This window comes from Aulonocara sp. 'chitande type north' Nkhata Bay, linkage group LG15, assembly GCF_057382095.1.
Source record: "Aulonocara sp. 'chitande type north' Nkhata Bay isolate Kocher_YH1m ecotype deep benthic linkage group LG15, A_spYH_male_GT1.1, whole genome shotgun sequence".
NCBI classification, from domain to species: domain Eukaryota; kingdom Metazoa; phylum Chordata; class Actinopteri; order Cichliformes; family Cichlidae; genus Aulonocara; species Aulonocara sp. 'chitande type north' Nkhata Bay.
In genome coordinates this window covers 23,401,567-23,423,196 of record NC_141358.1, presented here as the reverse complement: position 1 = coordinate 23,423,196, position 21,630 = coordinate 23,401,567, and the positions used below count along the sequence as shown (strand labels likewise).

The 21,630-nt window shown below is 38.3% G+C and overlaps 2 protein-coding genes and 1 long non-coding RNA gene across 4 annotated transcripts; all 3 read left to right on the top strand.

Moving 5' to 3' along the window:
• The first annotated feature begins 14 nt into the window (after positions 1-14).
• Positions 15-7,039, top strand: LOC147313105 (uncharacterized). The gene is made up of 8 exons (XM_086265056.1): positions 15-3,042; positions 3,392-3,700; positions 4,143-4,424; positions 4,563-4,676; positions 4,938-4,966; positions 5,160-5,201; positions 6,431-6,502; positions 6,782-7,039. Exons 1-8 carry the CDS (start codon positions 2,997-2,999, stop codon positions 6,866-6,868), a joined length of 981 nt encoding a protein of 326 aa, XP_086121182.1. The 5' UTR covers positions 15-2,996; the 3' UTR covers positions 6,869-7,039.
• Positions 7,040-7,181: 142 nt separating this feature from the next.
• LOC147313104 (cell adhesion molecule CEACAM2-like) lies at positions 7,182-11,680 on the top strand. The gene is made up of 6 exons (XM_086265057.1): positions 7,182-7,891; positions 8,642-8,947; positions 9,404-9,682; positions 10,774-10,884; positions 10,965-10,993; positions 11,415-11,680. The coding sequence occupies exons 1-6, from the start codon at positions 7,846-7,848 to the stop codon at positions 11,493-11,495; spliced, it is 852 nt and encodes a 283-aa protein (XP_086121183.1). The 5' UTR covers positions 7,182-7,845; the 3' UTR covers positions 11,496-11,680.
• Positions 11,681-13,481: 1,801 nt separating this feature from the next.
• On the top strand, positions 13,482-17,372 carry LOC147313103 (uncharacterized). Of its 2 annotated transcripts, XR_015125149.1 has the most exons (4): positions 13,482-14,092; positions 14,871-15,036; positions 15,110-15,280; positions 15,360-17,372. It is a non-coding gene; the product is annotated as an uncharacterized LOC147313103 (long non-coding RNA). The 2 variants fall into 2 exon arrangements; XR_015125148.1 differs by having other exon boundaries at positions 13,483-14,092; positions 15,110-17,372.
• Positions 17,373-21,630: the final 4,258 nt, after the last annotated feature.

Below are 21,630 nucleotides of genomic sequence, written 5' to 3'. Positions count from 1 at the left end.
CCCCCCCCCACACACACACACACACACAGGGGAAATTTCATCAGCCCTGTAGTTCTGTAGCCTTCTTTCTTTTCTGACTGTGAAGCATCAGAATGGACACGATAATAGATACACCTGTAAATTTGGTGAGGAAAAACCATGGGACGATAGGATCTTGCTACCCACATGTCATCAAAAACACAATTGGAATGAGGTTTTTGCAAATGAAGATTCAAATAGTGCATATGATGCATTCTTATCAACTGTAATTTCACTATATGAAAAACATTGCCCTTTAATGAAAATCACTAGAAAGCATCACAGATCAAATAAGCCATGGATCACAAAGGGGATAGAAGATGCATGTAAAAAGAAAAATAATCTATATAAGAGATTCATAAAACAGAGGACAAAAGATGCTGAAATAAAGTACAAGTTATATAAAAATAGATTAGTAAATATTATAAGAACAAGTAAGAAAGAATATTACCACAAATTATTGGAGCAAAGTAGAAGTAACACACAAGAAACATGGAGGATATTAAACAGTCTAATCAAAAAGGGCTCAAAAAATAAGAATTATCCAGATTATTTTAAAAAAGATAAAGATATTGTGCTTGATAAAACTAAAGACATTGCAAATGAATTTAATGATTTCTTTGTAAATGTTGGCTTTAATTTAGCAAAAGAAATTCCAGAGTCAAGAAATAATAACGACCTAAATAAACATATTACTCAGAATGTGTCCTCCATGTTTATTGGTGCTGTAACTCATAGAGAAATAATTAACATTGTGAAGACATTTAAAAATAAAAAGTCCACTGACTGTTTTGGTATTGACATGATATTAGTTAAAAGTATTATAGAATATATAGTGCAACCTTTCGCATACATTTGTAATCTGTCCTTTCAAACTGGTGTGTTTCCCTCACAAATGAAAATAGCAAAAGTTATTCCAATCCATAAAAACGGAGGGAGATGTCAGTTTACCAATTATAGGCCAATATCACTACTCCCACAGTTCTCCAAAATTTTAGAAAAGTTATTTGTTAATAGACTTGATAAATATATTGAGAAGCATAATCTCCTAAGTGATAACCAATATGGCTTTAGAGTGAAAAGGTCCACTTCAATGGCAGTGATGGAACTTGTTGAAGGGATATCTAATGCAATAGATAATAAGGAATATACTGTTGGTGTTTTTATAGACTTAAAAAAGGCGTTTGATACAATTGATCATTCTATATTAATGAATAAACTCGAGAGATATGGCATAAGAGGGATAGCATACAAGTGGATGAAAAGTTACCTGGATGAAAGATATCAATATGTCGAATTCAATAATGTAAAATCTAAGCAGTTGAAGGTAACTTGTGGTGTTCCTCAGGGCTCTGTGCTGGGCCCTAAATTATTTATATTATATATAAATGACATATGTAGTGTTTCCAAACTGTTAAAATGTGTATTGTTTGCTGATGATACGACTCTGTACTGCTCAGGTAAAAACTTAGAACAGCTTCTGACTACAGCGGAAAAGGAGTTAAATATATTAAAAAACTGGTTTGATGTAAATAAGTTATCATTAAATATAAAGAAAACAAAATTGATTATTTTTGGCACTAGACAAGTGAAAAATGTATCTAAAATAAGGGTTAATGGAATTGAAATTGAAAGAGTGTACGAAAATAAATTTCTTGGAGTGATAATTGATGATAAGCTGAGTTGGAAGTCTCATATAAACCACGTGAAAACAAAAATGTCAAAAACCATTGCTATTCTCTATAAAACAAAGCATGTCCTGAACAAAAAATCATTATACACACTTTATTGTACTCTGTTGCTTCCATATATGACTTACTGTCTGGAGATATGGGGTAATGCATATAAAACGAACACTCTTCATATTTTCAAGTTACAAAAAAGAGCTATAAGAATTATAAACCAATCAAACTATATAGAACCAACTAACATTTTGTTTATTAATCTGAATACCCTGAAATTTTATGATTTAGTTGAATATAAAATGGCACAGATAATGTATAAAGCACAAAATAACTTGCTTTGCCCCAGTACTCAGAAGCTGTTCAAAGTCAGAGAGAGTCAATATGACTTAAGGGGAACAGATTTCTTTAAGAAAAACAAGATGAGGACAAATATAAAGCAGAGATGTGTTTCTGTTAGAGGAGTTAACCTGTGGAATAGTTATGACAGTGATTTAAAAAGGTGTAGTTCATTTTCCTTGTTTAAAAACATGTTTAAAAATAGAGTATTAGAAAAATATATATATCAAGAATGAAAAGAACAAAAAGGAGAAAAAAAACAACCTCTTGATTCTTTACTTTGATGTAGTTACTTATCTAAGGTGGAAAGTTTTTTTTTCTTTGTTTTGTTTGTTTGTTTGTTTGTTTGTTTGTTTGTTTTGTTTTGTTTTTGCTTTGTTTTATTATTTTCTTCAAGCCCTGTGTACAGGAGCTGCATACAAAAAGATATTTTGTGAAAAGGGTTGGCGTAATAAGCAAATGCTTCAGCCAATACCTTTTGATTAGCCTTGTCTCATGCTTTCTTTCTTTATGGTAGATTTTTGTTCTGTTTTCACTGTTTTTTGTTTTTTTTTTTCTCACTGTTTTCACTGAGATTTGAATTTGAATGCTAATCAATAAAATCAAATCAAATCAAATCATGGCCAGGATTATTTTAAAAAATTAATTAACCTAAGAGTTTTACTCTAGTCTCCAAGTGCTTTATTGGCTACAATAGTACAAGGAAAAGAGATGTATGAAAAAAAAATGTTTCAGCGATCATTGCAGCGATCAGGCCAAACCAGTACGGTTTTCATCCATCTAATTAAGGTGAATTTTTTTTAAGCTGTGTTTGCAGGCACAGATGTTACATAATCCAAGTTCTTTTAAAATAATGTTGGTGGTTTGTGATGATGTCAAAGAGGAAATGGAAGCATCAGACAGACCATCGGCAGAGAAAAGCCTCATAACGTTTGCGCGCTGACAGAACGGCACAGAATGGTCCTGCTTACATTTATTCTAATTCTTGTGCTTCAGTGTGAAGGTAAAGCCTCCTTTATTTTTATTGCTTACTTTGATAACCACTTTGATAGCTTCATACAAGTTTTTTTTGTTACTTGTTAAAATTAGTCAATATTTCGGAAGACAGAATTGTGGCATGAGCGTGAGTTCAGTTTGGAAACAAATTTAAACTTGATTTGTGATCTTCTGACAAATCCAAAGCCATTTCAGTATAATACAAAGAAATCTTTGGACATTGAATGATTCTAAAAAGAAAAAAAAAGGGGGGGGGGGGGGACAAACCTCTTGCACTCAGTTTATTCATTTTTTTGTTTGAAGATGACCATGTGTGCTATATACACATTTTTCTGAATGTGCTCTTTTCTTTGCAGTGGGGGTCAGTGAAACCAAACACGTCTTGTATCTAACACCTGGAAATGATGTCATTATGCCCTGTGACAATGTGCCTGATACATGCTCCATGGTTATCTGGGCTTACAGCAAACATGAGTCTCAGACAATAAATATGGTTCATAATGGAATTGTTGAGAAGAACTCAGCTCAAGCTGACAGACTGAGTCTGCACAGTAACTGTTCACTGAGTATTAACAACATCACTGCAGAGGATGCCGGTCAATACTTCTGTCGGCCTGAGGGGAACGCTGATCAGGACACAACTGTGGACCTAAATATTTTGACCAGTGAGTATTTAGACTTCCATGGACTTCCATATATCCATATCTGTGAATGACACCGTACATTAAGCATTAAACACACCCATTATCACCACACTTACTATTATACAGCATTGATTTCCCTCTACACGTGTCATGTAATTGAATGTATCACCTTCTTGGGGAATTAAAATTCTCGTGTTGAAACATGGAGACAGGTCCTTAAATGAAAAGAGTTTTTATTTCATTGGATGAGAGCAGTAAATCTGGCCATGGCTTATGTATTCATTTCAAATTTTATATTCTAAATTAGTAAAACTACTATTAGATAATCACTTATTTAAGCTATTAAAATACCAGGAGAAAAATAGAACTTATTTGTAATGTCTCATAAGGTTTCTCACATTTAGGAAGATAATCCAGATGTTTTGAACTTGCATAACTGTTTTCACTCGTGTTCTCTGCTCAGTTTCAGCATTTCCATCAGACACTGATCCAAAGGACGATGGAAACGTCACGTTAGAGTGCTCTCTGTTTAGATACTATCCCTCTCCTTGTAAAGAAAACAGTATGCGTTGGGTGGATGAGACAGGAAGTGTGCTGTGGGACAGAGATGTCAAGAACACTGGACACACGTGTGTTTCTCTTCTGACTGTGAAGCTTCAGAGTGGCAACAAGAAAAGATACACCTGCCAGTTTGAAGATAACAATACTGTGAAGATAGAAGCTCACTACACACCTGTCCTCATAGGTAGGATAACATCAATAAGAAAAGTAAATTAAGATAAGATGGGATATAAGAGTGAGTCACTTTTAAAAAAGTGAATTACATACTTTTTAATGACTTTTGAAAGACTTTTAATGCTGACTACTTTGAATCCTCTGACAGATTCCACCCCAAACAAGGCTTTCATCATCATTGGTGCTGTGATGCTGGTGCTGGTGGTTGCCGTCATCGCTGCTGTTTTCATCAAATACAGGAGGCGTGCTAAAGTGACAGAGGGTTAGTAATTATAGTACATATAAATGTGGTCATTCTTGGGTCATCTACTTATCATCTAGTTCATCTAATATTATTATTACTATTATATATTATTACAAGAGCTCTATCCCATTTTGAGCAATCTGCAATAATTGCAGCTTAATGTTAACTTGTGAAAATGCTACATTTTCACTGCGGTTACTTCAGTCTAATATACTTTGCACTGGAAAATTGATTTAAGAAGCTCTACATTGTGATTATTGATTCTACTTTTTCTTCCAGACATTCAAAAACCCACCCAACCCAAACATGTAAGTATATTGATACACACTATATATGATATGTTTTCACATATAACAGAAATACCTTTGTTTAATATTAATATAACCTTTACAAATGAACTTTTTTCTTGCACATTATTGCCACTGATCACTCGGAAAATTGCAACATGCTGACCGTGCCACAGTATATGATGACAATGTGTTCTTCCCTTTTCTTGTTTAGAATGAGGAAATACTTCAAGGAGTCTTGGGCCAGCTGATCTCGGTAAATAGTTCATGTATCTATAATAAATATAGTAATGAACATAGTAATAAATTAAATTATTATTTATATAATTCATTGGCTTAATTTGCTGTCTAAAGTATTCCAGTTAAACCTGGATTCATCAGATTACTGTGTATGCTGAACCCGAATACGGTATTCGGAGAGGCACAAATAACGTGTTTTTTTACGAATACTTATTTCGAACAAATACTTTAAAAATATATTTGTATTCGGGAACAAGAAAAACTTTATATCAAAAAGCTGAGTTTCCTTATGAAACCGCTGTGCATGACTGGATGAGTGAGTGACGTGTGAAAGAGGTGACTGACACAGGCTGCTCCACACAACTACAGAGACAGTTCGGCTGAGCGAAAAAAGACTGAACTGCATCACTATTCTTGTTGAATAGATTTTTTTGTACCTTAACTGGGTTCCGGACGCTGTTTATAACTTTCGCGAAGATCGGGAGACTATTCCATTACGCTGCATTACTGACGACTGCAGTCTTCGTTCTGTTTACATAGCTCTGTTAGCTCGGTCATTTACAAATAGGCTGTTGACAGAGTAACGTTAACGTTCGGTTAAAAGGTTAGAACAATGCTTGTGTAGTTGTGTCGAATTTTATGCATTTGTGGAAACATTTTACAATCAGTACTGTAGGTGAAACCAAAGCGATATGTAATGTGTGCAAAAGTCAAATCGACAGTGGCAGATATATCAAACATCTGTCAACATCTGCTATGCATAATCACATGCATTTAAAGCATCCTCTCTTGGTACTGTCTTCATTATATTAAATTATTAAAACCAGGACACTACATCCATCTGTTATTTAAAGTCTGTATGTATAGAGAGGGGAAAAAATACATACCTGTGACTAAGTGGACAGGTGCACTTTGCAGCAGTTTAAAGCTGGTTTGAGATGCAATGAGTAACTGAGGAACAACAATTACTTTTTTTTGGCACAATGGCATAATAACCTCAGCCTGCTTGTAATTCCTCTTCTCTGACTTCACTGGTTTTAGTGGACGTTTTAAAAGGGTTTTTTGGTTAGTTTCACCCTTTTATACAGAATTTTACTAAAATAAGAGTAAAGCCAAAATCAAGTCTTTATTTGAAAGTTAACATTTAGTTTTTGAGACTATGTTTGATCATCATGTGTCTGAAATAGAACCTAAAGTAGTTTTCATTCATGTCTTTGCTTTTTGAACCACTGTGTTTGCTTTCAGGATGAGCCAGAGAGCAGCATCACCTATGCTACTATTGACCACACTGATCAAAATGCCTCACTGAGGAAAACTGTAACTATTGTTTTTTTGTTTTTTACTTATATTCCATTTTAAAATTACTTTTGGGCTATATAACAGTTGTAGATTCATGTTTTATTCATTAACCCATTTGATTTGAATCAGTGAATTTTTTGAGAAACAAAAAAAGCAAAAAAAAAAAAAAAAATCTACTCTCTAGTGTCTGTGAAGGTTCTCAGTCATCCAGGTCATCTTTGCAAGCTCCTTTGACTCTACTCTCTAGTGTTTGTTATGGTCTGAATTATTTAAATCCTTTAATTTTCTGTTATACAGGTTAAAAAGGAGGAAGCGGTGACTTATTCTGCAGTGAAGACAAAGGTAGAAAGTGACCCCAGCGGCTTCTACAGTATCATCAGCTAAACTTACCAAAAATAAATATGTAAAAAATAAAACATCTCATAATGTCACTGCTTTTATTTAAGCTTGCTGTTGTCAGAGATAAACATAACCCTACATCTTTGTCAGCTTCAAATACATACAAACATGAAATATGGCAACATTACCGTAAAATACATGAGTTCATCCAACTAAAGAAGTAAAAAGTTGTTTTTGTATAATTGTGTGTGTGAGTGTTTTTGACATGTTATTTAATTTTTTAGTTTAAGTCATCCATAAATTAAATTGTTCTCCTCATGGTCCTGGGTATTTGACCTAGGTGTTTGAGCTTGGTTGACTTGTTCTTGATTTTTGCAGAATATTGAGTTTCCGATGTTCAGTGTAGAGTGCCTCTGTTACTTAAGTTCTAGTTCTTAGTTCCTGTTTAAATTAATTCCTTCTCCGTCTTTACTCGGGTTGTCCTCCTCAGCGTCCACAGTGTGTAGTCAGTCATGTCAGAATCATAGAACTATGAGGAGGAATAACAATTAGATGTCCAAATGGGGAAACAAGTCAACAAGTCCAGATTCAAAACAACTGATTTTATTTTTAGGTTAAGCTTAAGGTGCTGATAAAAATATATAGGAAAAAGAAAAAGGGGAGATGGCAGTCCCAAAATGGCAATAAACAAAGGAAACAGAAATAACAAACTATGCAAAGAAAAATTTTGCACTAGCAACAGTTCCTCACAACTGAACCACAACACAGTACTCAGCTGGGTAAATGATACTGATGTATATTTTAATTTTGGAAGACTGTCAGAGCAAATAAATCAAACAGCCTGTTAGCAGTGTCTTTCAATGAAAGCACTTGCGTGTAGTCTATTTGCAGACACGGATGTGAAGAAATCCAAACTCATGACAGAATGGGTGGCGTGTGATGGGCTCAAAGACAAAACAGCAGCAACATAAAGATAGAGAAATACCTCACAGTGTGTGCCTGCTGACAGGGAATGGTGCAGAATGGCTCTTTGGAAATTATTTCTGGTTTTTGTGCTTCAGTTTGAAGGTAAATCTGCTTTTTTTTCATGATGCTAGGCCAAAATAAAAGGTTGTTTTGTGTTTCTTCAGTTTGTCACCGTGGGTCTGCATTTGGGTCCTCTATCCTGCAATGCCATGACAGTTTATGTTAAATTTCTTTGAATAATTTTGCAGAAATGATAAAGAGATGCCACTTTCATAAGCTTCAGTAACAGTTTTTAAAAAGTAGCCAGTATTTGGGAGAAAAAAAAGAATAGTAATAATGACTGAGTTATATTTGGAGTGATTCTCAATTTTATGTAGAATTTATTTTTAATTAGTCTTGATTTTGGATTACATGAGATGTACAGTAAAGTTAGATATCATTGAAAGTTATTCATATAAGAACTCATGCACTATGTATGCATGTTGCAAATGTTAAGGTCTACGTTCATTATTTGTTTAGTTGCATTTGCATTGTTGCCTCACAGCAAGAAAGTCCTGAGTTCAATTCCACCATCAGGCTGGGGTCTTTCTGTGTGGAGTTTGAATACTCTGGCTTCCTCCCACAGTCCATAGACATGCAGTTCCGTTAACTGGTCACTTTAAATTGCCCATAGGTGTGAATGGTTGTCTGTCTCTCTGTGTTAACCCTGATGGTGACCACTCCAGGGTGTACCCTGCCTCTCACCCTAAGACAGCTGGGATGGGCTCCTGCTACCCTGAAAAGGACGGGTGAGCGGGGAAGAGGATGGATGATGCGTGTCATTCATCACAGAAACTTTCCTTTCCTTTGCAGCAGGAATCAGTGGTGAACCATACTTTCTCTATCACAGACCAGGAAATTATGTCATTTTGCCCTGTGACAAGGCGCCTGATACGTGCTCCATGGTTACCTGGTTTTACAACAGAGAGCCATCTCAGACAACACAGGTGGTTTATCATGGAGATGTTAAGAACTCAACCCAAGCTGCCAGACTAAGTCTTCACAGTGACTGCTCTCTGTGCATCAACAACATCACTACTGAGGATGCTGGTGTTTACAACTGTCGGCCTGAGGGGACCACTGGCCAGGACACAACTGTCTATCTAAATATTTTGACTAGTGAGTACTTCAACATAAATGATTTGGGTCTTTGCAGAGTATCATGGTCATTAATATCCTTTAAAAAAAAAAAAAAAAATCTCTGAGGCCCTTTCCCTCAAAAACAAATTTGTGCATGACACTCCGCACTAAGGATTAAACATCCATCATCCCCACAGGCTCTGTGAGGGATCCAGCCTTGATTTTAATCCATCATTAGGCATATTTGGAGTAACTGAATGAATCCATTTTGGTGGAGTCTGAGCTTTAACTCGATATGCCTATGCAATAAAAGGAGCAAGATTTTACAGTAACATCTGGATGAAAGTTACATATATTCAATGTGCAAAAGTACTTTTTCTACAGGACAATCACTCAGTAAACCTGTGACAGTAAGAAGAAATTACAGAACTTGCATTTAAATTCACATTCCACTTTTTTCTTAATGCTGAGGTAACTGTCGTCACTCATTTTCAGTTTCAGCATCTCCATCAAACCCCGACCTACAGATGAATGGAAACATCACATTAAAGTGCTCTTTGTTCAGACTCAGTAGCCTCCCTTGTGACGAGATAAGCATCCGCTGGGTGGATGACACAGGAACTGTGCTGCTTAATAAAGTCAGATACACTGGACGCACATGCATTTCACTTCTAACAGTGAAGCTTCACAGTGACCACAACAAACGATACACCTGCCAGATTGTTGAGGAAAACAATGTGAAGATGGAAACTCACTACACACCAGTCTTCATAGGTAGGTTATATATAACGATTAGATGATTTTTACCTATTAAACACTGATGAACAGAGTCCACAGATTCCATAGCTCATTACACACCTCTAGGTAGAATAAATAAGCTGGTTAATTCTACCTAATATGTGCAAGTCGCTGCTATAAATACATTTTTAAAAAGGCAAATTGCCTTAGATTTGAAAAGACAATAAGTTCTATTGGTGACGAGGGGAAAACCACCATGGTAACTTGTGGGTTGGAAATTAAAGTCTGGCCAGTTCAGGGTTCAAGGACACCACACTCAGGGTTGTCATAGGTCTTGTGGTAGTGGGCTCCATGCTCCGACCTGGGAGTGTAACTGTCAGTCTTTTCCCACCCAAGCCTGCTGCCTTCCATCAGGTTGGCCACCACCTAAAATTGTGATTCAAAGAAAAAGACAAAAAGACAGTAGAAGCCAGACCAGGTTAAAACGATAGTAGTGTTTTGGTCCACAGCTGAAACCAAGGTTTCAAAGCAGCTGCTTCTAAACTCTACAACGCTCTTCTTTTTACCTTCCAGGGTGTCCTAATTTTCAAACAATTTGTAACGTCATTGGCAGATCTTACCAACATACAGGACCAGGTCTGAATCAAACTCTAATTAATGTTTTGGTCTGGTGAATCCCTTGCTATAGGAGGTGATTAAAAAAAGCATTTAAGACTTCTTTCCTTAGTATTTGAAGAATTCAAATAGCTTTTAACCTGTCCAGGATGAACCCCGCCTCTCACCCTATGGCAGCTAGGATTGGCTCAAACCCCTCCACAATGATGACTTGGATAAGAAAACAGATTGATAGAATAGCTCTAATAATCACATTCCAGTTAGGAACATTCAAGAAAAATTGACTGTTATAATGTACCTCTGGAGTACAGTGTAGTCTCCACTCTTACAGAAAATAAAGGCATACAATAACTTATATAGAAAAAAACCCCCAACCCAATGTTTAGGGAAATGGCCTCTTTTATTCCACAGTGCTGCATTTTGTAAAAATAACTTTGAGTCCTACTTTAGTTTCCAAATATTCAAACGCTGAAATGCATGAAGAAATACTGTGAACCATGTGCTTTGTGCAGACTTTAGAGAGTCCATGGACCAGTCTCCGCTGAGCTATGCCATGTGGCATCTTCGCATGGCAGCACTGATCCTAATGATTGTCATCACTATTTTAGTCATCAGATACACAGGTGAGCCAATTCAGATTACACGTAATAACTATAATTACTGAAAGTATACGTTTAAATTAAATTGCTGCTCTTTTTTTAAGGAAACAGAAAGCTTCTTGAAGAGAGCAACGTGAGTTTAAAACGATCTTGTTTTAAATGTTATGTAGGATTTTTTCAATAAACAGTACACAGTAAGTGGCTCTGATAAGCAGATTTCATGTATACACAATTTGTCAGTGTGAACTGGCTAGTTTGAAACCTAGGAGGAACTAAAATAGCTTGTAAGACAGATGATGAGAAAGTTGGTTCACCGTGAGTTACCATTAATATAAAGCTGTTTTCACACCTGCATGGCAGTATTGAATTTTTCTAGGACTTACCTGATAAAGATGCATGTGAAAACATAAATGTCCTAAACAGTTAGACTGGACTTTAATCTTTAACCTGCCAGATCCTTGGTAACAATTATGTGAAGTATAATGAATCCTCAAGTTATTACTTCAGTGGCCACCCGAGTTTCCCTTAAACATCTGCTTGTGTGCTTTTTACAGGTCCATTATGTTGGTGACTGCGATGATGGCACAGTGATCTATGAAAATGTGGCAAGTCTGGCTGACTCTGAACTGCATTGAACTTCAGAGCACATACTTCAGCTCAACATTTTCTTAATCCGTTTGCAACTACTTAGATTCTCTTTAAGTCTTTTGTATATTAACAATAATGTAATGTACACCATCCAACTAAAAAAATAGACCTGTAACCAGGTTTAGTCTTTTTCGGTCAAATCTTACTTTCTACCTACTGAAACTGCAGTAATAGAGTGATCCTGAATGAAGTTATGCTGCTTCTTGCTTATATAACTTTGGATTCCTGAAGATAAATAAAGCTGAAAACTGTGAATGGAGAAGAAATGCTCAGTGCATTAGCAGCCTTAGCCTGTAGTAGCATAACTAAAGGATAATTCAGAGTCATCTGAATCATCCCTATGAGATTTATCAAAAATGAAAATTAGGAGTCTAATCCTAAAGCAGTGATGGCGTCTGACTTCTGAAATCCCAACTGGCAGCACAGGAGAAGAGGCCAACAGCTAAAAGCGCTGCCTCACATTCTTCTTTTGGAAACTCTAAATGCTGAATCTCAAAAGGTTGATTCTGTTCACCTGGACCCCACCTTTTCAATGGGAGAAACGTTTCGTCACTCATCACTCTCAGCTGAGACCTTATAAACAGTGCATTTGGACAATAACTGAAACCAGCCAACTAAATGAACAATGGGTTGTGAGGTCAGTTCCTTGATCATTAATATGCAAATTGTCATGACCATTGATCAACAACCACTGATCAAAGATCATTAATCAATATGCTATATGCTGAAAGCAAAAACACTTGGGTGCACCTCTCCATCATTGAACACAGCTTTTCTGGCAAGCCTCCAGTCTTCTTTGTCCTCCAGATGTATTTTAGCAATTGAGATATCATTCACAACAGATACTGAAACTGATCTCCATGTCACTGGTAGAACAAGGAGATGAAGCTGCGCAAATTAGAAAAAAACCCTAAAGATAGGATTGAATAATCCAAAAATGTACCTCCTTCTGAATCACATTTCTTTGATCCCCATGAATAAGGAGGTTGCTATCCCACTTTTACCATCGGCATGCTCTGCATTTAGAGGTAGCTTTGTCTAAGTGCGTCCAGTGTTGGGTGCTTTTTTGGTTGAGCCAATTTAATATAAGTTTGCTCTGATGATGTTATCTCAGGATGTTAGTGCAGGAGATGAGCCCTCATTTTTTTTTAGCATTCGCAGATTATTTTTTAATTTATTTAATAAACTATCATATCCCTGTGTGAATACATAAAATAGCTACAAAAGATATTATAATACCATCAACCCCCCACCCCAAACTCTAGTACTCACAGGAATGGTCACATTTTTTTTCGAGATAACTGATTGGTCAGTAGGTAATGACATCATACTGTAAAGATTGACCCGACAGACTGTGATGCTGTTCACTTGAGGAGTGTTTATTGAAGCACCACACATGTGGCTTTATGTTTTGGCACACTGTTCACCAACTTTTGAGTTAGTCATCTGCGAACACCCCTCCCTCTAGCTTCACTATATAAAAAGGGAGAAACCTTGTTAGGCAAATCATCGCCACCTGTCCCTCCAGCCTCCTTGGCACCACCCACTTGAGCCTAACTGCCCCAGTCCTCCCCTGCAGCTTAGCTAGCGATCACACCGCCGCCACACATACCTGTTGATTTCAGGCAGTAGAACCTGTTCTCTAACAATTAGAGATCTCTAAGATTAGTAGTTCAGTCCCAGGTTCCATCTGCTCTTGACTAGGTTTGATCTCCTAATTGTCCTGGATGTAGCCGTGAGTGTGTGTGACTGCTAGAAAAAGTGCTTGAAGGCCTATTTGAACTAATAATAATAGATTGCATTTATATAGTGCTTTTCAGGACCCCTCAAAGCGCTTTACAATACCACTATTCATTCACTCTCACATTGAAGGCAGGCTACAGTTGTCCAGCTGCCCTGGGGCAGACTGACAGAGGCGAGGCTGCCATATTGCGCCATCAGCCCCTCTGGCCATCACTAGTAGGCGGTAGGTGAAGTGTCTTGCCCAAGGACACAACAACCGAGACTGTCCGAGCCGGGGCTCGAACCAGCAACCTTCCGATCATAAGCCGAACACCCAACTCTTGAGCCACGATCACCCTTGGTGGTTTGTAGTAAAAAGCAGTATGAGAGCAAGTCCAGTTATCATTACCAAGAAAGAGACACAAAGCTAATTTTACAGAACAGAGAAAGATGAGGCAGAGAGCAGGAAGAGTAACACATGGACAGTAAAACAGACAAAGACTCAACAGTATCATTAGAAATTACTCTTACAAAAATAACAAAATCAAAATGGGAATTCAAATCTCAAACAATAAAAAAATAAATGAATGTAGAGCACAAGAACAGCAGTAAAATCAAACAAAAAAGTGCCCAATGCCAGGGACTGTGACCCACATTCAGATTCATACATACCCTGTCAAACTGCAGATACATTGGGTGACGAATGGGACTATTTCACAAGTTTTTCTCTGAAACCAGGAACAGGAAATGTTATCACTTCTGTTCTTCTGTGCCAGAGAGCCTAATTTGAGCCTGCAGAGAGAGATGCAACAACACATTTCTTCACTTTTAACAATCCTGATTTTTATGCTTCAGTTTGAAGGTAATTACTCAGATTTTCTTTTCTTACTTTTGTGCTTGACTATGTTGCTATGAAATATGAACATTTAAATTGTTGTAGCCATGAGGAAAATTATCATCAATTGCCAACACAAAATGACAACATCTTTGTATTCTTAGATTTTGGACCTTAATTTGATCAATTCCATTGACTTTAACCGCAACAGAAAACTGAAAAGGTTATGATCCAGCGCTTCACACAAAGCAGGGCTACTGTAGATTCTGCTATGCACATAGCAATCAATTAAGTGTTCATTCTAGTTGAATATACAGCATATTTCTCTTGTTTATTACTGTTTTTTCTATTGTTTATTAATTATTAATTATAGAATGAAATCTGCATATCAGTGTTAGAATAATGTTTACATCTTCAGTTGGCTGAGAGGTGCAAATGACAGGATAGAAGCTACTAGAAAAACACTGATCTTTTCACAGGTCTTGATAGGGACGATGTAGAGTTAAGAACTTTATGGACAGATAAGATTTTTGTAGTTTTGCCTCTGTACATCAGTACCAGTGGATTTTAATTCAAACAGTCAAGATGTGATTGCAATGCTGACTTTTGGCTTTAATTTAAAGGCATCTTATAAAAATTGTGCATTAACTGTTCAGAAATCATAGCTGTTTTACACTTTCAGAGGCTTTGTAGAGGCAATTGTACAATTGACTGGCAAGTGGTTTCATGGCCGGGGGAGACTTTTTTTCTTTCTTTTGTATCTCATGACGAATAAAACAGATAATATATATTAATTTGATTCAAGGTGTCATGGTCTGGTTGGGCACCTGCAGGTCTCAGACAGCGGCTCCTCCTCCTTTAGGCGGAGTCCGGTTGCCCCTCCCTGGCTGACCACCTGTGAGCAATCGTGCCAGCGGTATATCAGACCTGCGCTCTCAACCACTCATCGCCTGAGTATCTGCTATTCCCATGTTAGTTCAGTGGAGCATCCTAAACCTTGTCTTAACGCCGTGTGATGACTGACCTGTCTTTTCTTGTCCTCAGCGATAGCACCCGGAGTGGAGATCTTGTTCCCCTCGCTCCCGTCCTCCTGGACCTGGGCCGCCAGCTGCTTACACAACGTGGCCTGCCGGCCCACCGCTCACCTGCCTGCCTCCCCACGCCTCGACCGCTTCCGGGTTTTCCGCTCCACCTGTCCCCTCCATCTGAAACCAAGTAAGGCAATTCAATTCAACTGCGGAGGATTATTGGTTGTCTGCTGGATCCCTCTGATCGTGATCTCCTCTTGTTCCAGTGCCCCCGGCCCCTACCTAGTCCTGTTTCTACCTCCCCGCTGTCCCCGCTGCTCAGCCGTCTCCTAGAGGTGTCTAGGTCGCCCTCATTATCACCGACGAGTCCTACGCGCCACTAGTGTGGTGGCGTCGCTTTGTGTTTCACCTTTGTTTACCTGTGGGCGGAAATAAATCATTTGTTTTCTGTCACCTCGCTTCCGGGTTGGTTTCTGCGCCTGTGTCCATCCCTGTTCCCTCGTGCCGTTGAGCCGTGACACAAACTGTTGCTTTCCACTGGATTTCTAAATATGAGGCCCAAATAGAAGAATGGAAGTGATGGAGGACATCATTAGGCAGAAAAACAGAAACCTGTCAGAGAGCTGGTAAAAACTTCAAGGGCATGCACAGTTCAGAAAAAAAACTTTCAACAGATGAAACCATGATATCCTTAAACTTATGTACATTAATCGCACCAACCCAAAATTATGGTAAAACGTGCAGTAGAGATGCCAGTCCACCTGAGTTTTTTCATATCCCATATGCCTTGCCATGGAGTTTTAGAGCCGACGGCGATATCATTTTCTGGCGGCTTTTAGAAACCAACAACTGGGAATGTCATGACTCACTCTATGAAGTCTATCGCTGATCAGTACAAAATGCTGGTAGGTCAGCGCTGCATCAGGGTGTACCATGTGACCATCAATTTTTATCCATTGGTCAAAGGCTGAGTGCAGGGTGTCAGCATGAAATTGTTCTAGTAGGAAATCTCCTGGGGCGAGCAGGGCCTTGCTGTCTCCTCTCCCGGACGAGCCCGTGTCACTGCTAGGTGCAGCACAGCTGCTACATACTGTTAAAGGCCATGCATCCCCGCACACTGCCCCAGCAGGTTATTAAACCCTGGCCAGTCTGTCCCCAAAATTAAGGGATGCACAGTCTTTCCTCTAGCGTCTTGCCCTTATGTTTAATTTGCAGTGGCACTATGGGATATTTGGGTATGTCACACATCTAACTTCCACCAACTCAGCCTCCAACCTCCCTGGCTGAACCAGCGTTTGTTAGACAAGGGTCTGTGTACAGCCCGTGTCAACAATAGCCTGGCGTGTACCCCCTTGGGACCTTACTGGATCCCTGTACGTGCCTCCTGAGCCAGGGAGTCTTTTGGGACTTCAGCAACACCAAACACATGGCTGGCTTCCATGAATGGGCACTCCTGGTGGAAGTGTCCGCGCCCAGTCTTGACCTACAGGTCCTCTAGCTGCCTCCCATTCACAACTGCCTGCATCTGCCCATCATCTGGGCCACCTGAACTGGCTGCGGTACCTGTGGGTTTGACATGTCACACCTGGAAGTTGGGCACCACTGTAACACTCGTTACCAGAACCCCAGCTGTTTCTGGGGCCTCTTCCTCTAGGCCCCAGCAACTACTAGAAATAGGGAAGGTGTGGTTAGGATGATGAAAATCAACTGCGCCAGCAGGCCTTCCCTGGCACTGTCCATTGAATGCACTACTCCACCCCTCCCCTGCAGCTGAGCTGCAAACCACATCCTGCCACAGTAGCGTTATTCATTTGCCAAGTCAGGCATCTGATCTCAACCCAACAGAGCATATTTTTCCATTATTAAAAACAAAGCTGAATGCAGAGAGACCCACAAACAAACAGCAACTGAAGGCTGGACTAGCAGAGGATCTCAAAGGAGGAAAAACTGCATTTGTTGATGTCCATGGGCTTTAGACTTCAGACAGCCATTGACTGCAAATAATTTTTAAATGTTAAAAACAAGTGCTATATTTCAAATTATGTTAGTTTGCTCAATTATTTTCACTAACTCAAAATAAGGGGACCATATTTATAAATGGCTGTAATTCTTAAATTCTACAGAGAAATACCTGAGCTGGCCAGCGGATTCAAACCCAGGACTTTCTTGCTATGAGATATACCAACATCATACAGGTTTTATATACATGGTCCCCTTATTTTCAGGGGCTGAAAATAATTTAGCAATATAACATCATTTGAAATGTAGCAATTGCTGATGATCACTGTTGTGATATTTTGATACCATGGTAGCATTTACAGGATATTGTTTTATAGTGATATTATACAGGAAAACTGTTACTCAATAAGGCCCATTTACTAGTTGTTTTTCTCTTTCTCTGTGACCCAAGAATTAATGTGTAAGACTCACAGGCTGGTACCCCAAGGTACACTGGCCTTGCACATCTCCTCTTCTAGAAGTGCATGCTTAAATGAAGATGAATAAAGATTAATAAAGGTTTTTGTGAAAATGACTACTGAGTCCGGTGCCGTCTCTGGATGCCCGAGGAATAAAAGAACCGGGGTGAAACTGATTTCATAACAACATCTACACAAAAGATACCAAATTAAGGAATTAAAATGTTATGACTAAATTTAGGATCTTGTGTTATTTAAATGGTAATTGGGCAATAGTAACTACATAACTTCCTCTGAAATTCTGCCTTTTAATTCATAAGAAATAGGAAATGGCATCACCTTTTCTGATGTAAAGCTTGTTTACAGAAATCCAGCGACAAATGTCTTCACCAACCTTTTATAGAAGACTGTAGGCGGCCCAATGAACATAAGCTTTAATGCAATACTGATTTCATCATTAGGTTCTTTTTCTTTTGTAATGTCTGAATAATTTCCATTTAGAAATACACAGAGACCCCAACAATTAAACACTTGGTGAAAATGAAAAAGAAAATCTCCCTTTTCCGGCTCTACAGGTTTATTTATGATTGCATTTAATTATTAGTTTATTATTAGTGGCTAAACCTATAGACTATAGTGTAACATCTTGTTTTCAAATGGGTCCACATATGCTGTCTATTAGTTTCTGCTAGGGCTGCCTTGCTTAACGTATAGGTGTTTCCCATTAAGTAGCTGTTGGTAGAATAAAAGCACTGAAAAGTACAGCGGTACTCAATAAAGCCAAGTTATGATTCTTAAGCTTTAATATTTGTCATCACTTGAACAAAGTAATTCATAATAATTCCCCTGGATCTTCTTGCTGTGAGGTAACATTGCTACCTTGATAAATCTTTACGTTATGGCTTTGAAATATCAAATTTACAATTAACATATAGTAGATATTAGCTAGTTAGGTAATATCTATATTAGATAGATATCAACATTAATCTGATTAATCTGCATTTAAAAATATGATGGATCATTTTGAGGATAAACTCCAAATTTTTGGAAAAAATTGTACTTAGAGAAAAAAAAAAGTGCTATACTCTAGAAATCTCCTAAGATTAAATGGCATTTGCCCACCTCTAATTCTTGTTTTTTGACATTGATTTATTTTCTGAATTAGTTTACAACACCTTACCATGCTTCCAGGATTCTCCTCATAACTATCCATCCATCCATCTGCTTCCACTTCTCCTTTTCAGGGTCGCAGGGGGTGCTGGAGCCTATCCCAGCTGTCATAGGGCGAGAGGCAGGGTACACCCTGGACAGGTCGCCGGTCTGTCGCAGGGCTAACACACAGGGACAGACAACCATTCACACTCACATTCACTCGCACATTCACACCTAGTGGCAATTTGGATTATCCAATTAACCTATCCCCACAAGCTGCATGTCTTTGGACGGTGGGAGGAAGCTGGAGTACCCGGAGAGAACCCACGCAAACACGGGGAGAACATGCAAACTCCACACAGAAAGACCCCGGCCTGATGGTGGAATTGAACTCAGGACCTTCTTGCTGTGTGGCAGCAGTGCTAACCACCGTGCCACCGTGCTGCCCTATGTGGCAGATTATTGAACTGCAATAATCTGATCATACTTGTTAAAGTACAGCCAAATTAAGATTAAAGTTAAATTAACCTATTAAGATCCACCAGGAGACAGTGACCCATTGACCTGTCAGAAAGACAAATGAGGGTTATGGTTATGTTCACATTGATCCTTTCATATTGAATTTTCACCTTTATAGATTCCCCAAAGTTTTTTTTAACAGAAAAAGGGTAAAGAGAAAATGCACAAACTGATAATTGTTAGAAATGCAACATATTGTAGTTTCTGAAAGTATTTTTGTTGACCTAAAATGGAATTTATGATGTCAAAGTTCTCACCCAAGAGCGGAGTTCTGTGTATTGATATTTATGCAATCTAAACCACTGTGTTTCTAATCAGAACGAGCCAGAGGAGAATATCATCTACGCCACAATTGACCACTCCAATCAAAAAACTCTGAAGTAAAAGGTAAGTTTGTCAGTTTTTTCCTACAATAATTATGATCTTATCTTAAATTTTCTTTGCAGCGCTATATAATAGGATGTATTACAAAGCATATATTTATCTTCAACTCCTCTGATTTCAATCAGTGAGTTGTTTAAAAACTGAATAAAAAAAACTGAACTCAACATCAAAATCTTTGTAACGATCTGACTTATGTAAATGTTGTGTGAAGCAGGTCAAAAACGAGGAGGCGGTGACTTATTCTGCTGCGAAGACGAAGGCAGAAACTGACCCCAGGAGCATCTACAGTAACATCTGCTAAGCTTACCAAAATTAAATCAGAGGGAATAAAACCTCTCATAATGTCAGTGCTATCTACCCATGCTGGTTCGGGTTTTAGCACCACCACAGGCAAGGTTATTATCGTTAACGAAAACTAACGAAATAACGAAAACTAGAAGTGAAAAAACATTTTCGTTAACGGAAATAAAAATAAAAACAAAAAAAGGAAAACTAACTAAAACTGTAATATGTGTTCACAAAACTAACTAAAATTAACTGAATTTATAGCAAAAATGTGTTTAGTTTTCGTAGATGTGTGTGTGTCATAGTCAAGGGTGAAAATGAAGTTTAGTTTCCAGATTTTTTTCTTGCTATGTCTCATTATGCCAGCAGGTGGCAGTATGTTAGTCGAGTCGTCTGTGTTGCTGCTCCGTCCACGCGCAGAATCATGTCAGGAAAAGTCGGGAGAAAGCGCCGGAGTCCAATTTGGGATTACTTTGAATATGACTGTGTTTTGGATAAAGCAAGTGTCTTGTAGTGGAAAGAGACAAATTATGAGGGACATTTCTAAAGGGGAAAAAAATCCCACAAACCTTAAAGTGCACTTGAAAAGCTCACACAAGAAGGCTAACCTAGCTTACCTTGAGAAGGTAAGGGAGCGCACTCAAACCTCATCCCCAGAAAACAGAAGCTAACCCCAGGCAAGGCAGCGTGATGCATCCCGAGACAACAGGACGGGGATATCTACATAACTGTGTGAGTCAATTGCCTTCAAAAGGTTTATCAATTCACTTGAACCAAAATTACGAACACCCGGTGCTGCAAGAGTTAATAGTCTCATTGGGGCCAAGATATAAATTTTATATTTGCCTGGTATCAATGGTTGTTCATCTGCCTTTATTTATTTATTTAAAGAACCCATAGGTGGGAATGTGAGTTGTCTGTCTCTGCGTGTTAGCCCTGCGACAGACAGGCGACCTGTCCAGAGTGCAGGGTATGGTAGCTGGAATAGCAACATACCCAAGGATAAGCAGAAGAGAATGACTGATATGATGAAACTGGGATTTTGTTGCACTTAATTATTGCAAACACAACTAAAACTACAACTGAAACTAATCAAAACTAAACTGAAACTAAGGATTTTCAAAAAAATAAAAACTAAACTAGCAAACAATTGGTAAAAACTAATTAAAACTGATATAAAATTGAAAATCTGAAGTCAAAACTAAATAAAAATAAAAACTAATGAACATTGCAAAACTATTAAAACCCTGACCACAGGCACCAACCACTTTGCAGCCACAGCTGAGTGCAGCAGCTTCAGCAATGGAGGTACTACCTTTTTATCCCAGTAGAGCACTTTGCTCTCAGACTGTAGGTTTACTTGCTGTTCCTAGAGTTTTTAAAAGACCCCTGCCATTTTAGGATTCAGGAGACAGACCATCTCTACATTTTAGATCAGGCTTAAAACCAATTATTTCTGTCCCAGGTATCAGAAAAAACAACCACAAAAAACAACAACCCAACACAGAACTTCAGAAGCACAGTGCCGAAGCTCGGTTCATCTGGTCAAAGTCACGTGATCAGTGATATCCAAAGCTCAATTCAGTATGTCACCTGATTCAATGGTTTACGAGGAAGTGAATCATTGGCGGGATTTGTGATGTGTTTAGGTATGTCCATCCAGAGATAGCGAACCAGTGTGTGACTTAATGACATGGAGCCAGTGAGGACTTTCGGCCTGTTCATAAATAAACAACAAAAATAATAACCTTATATCTGTTATGTTTGTATCTGTACAAGA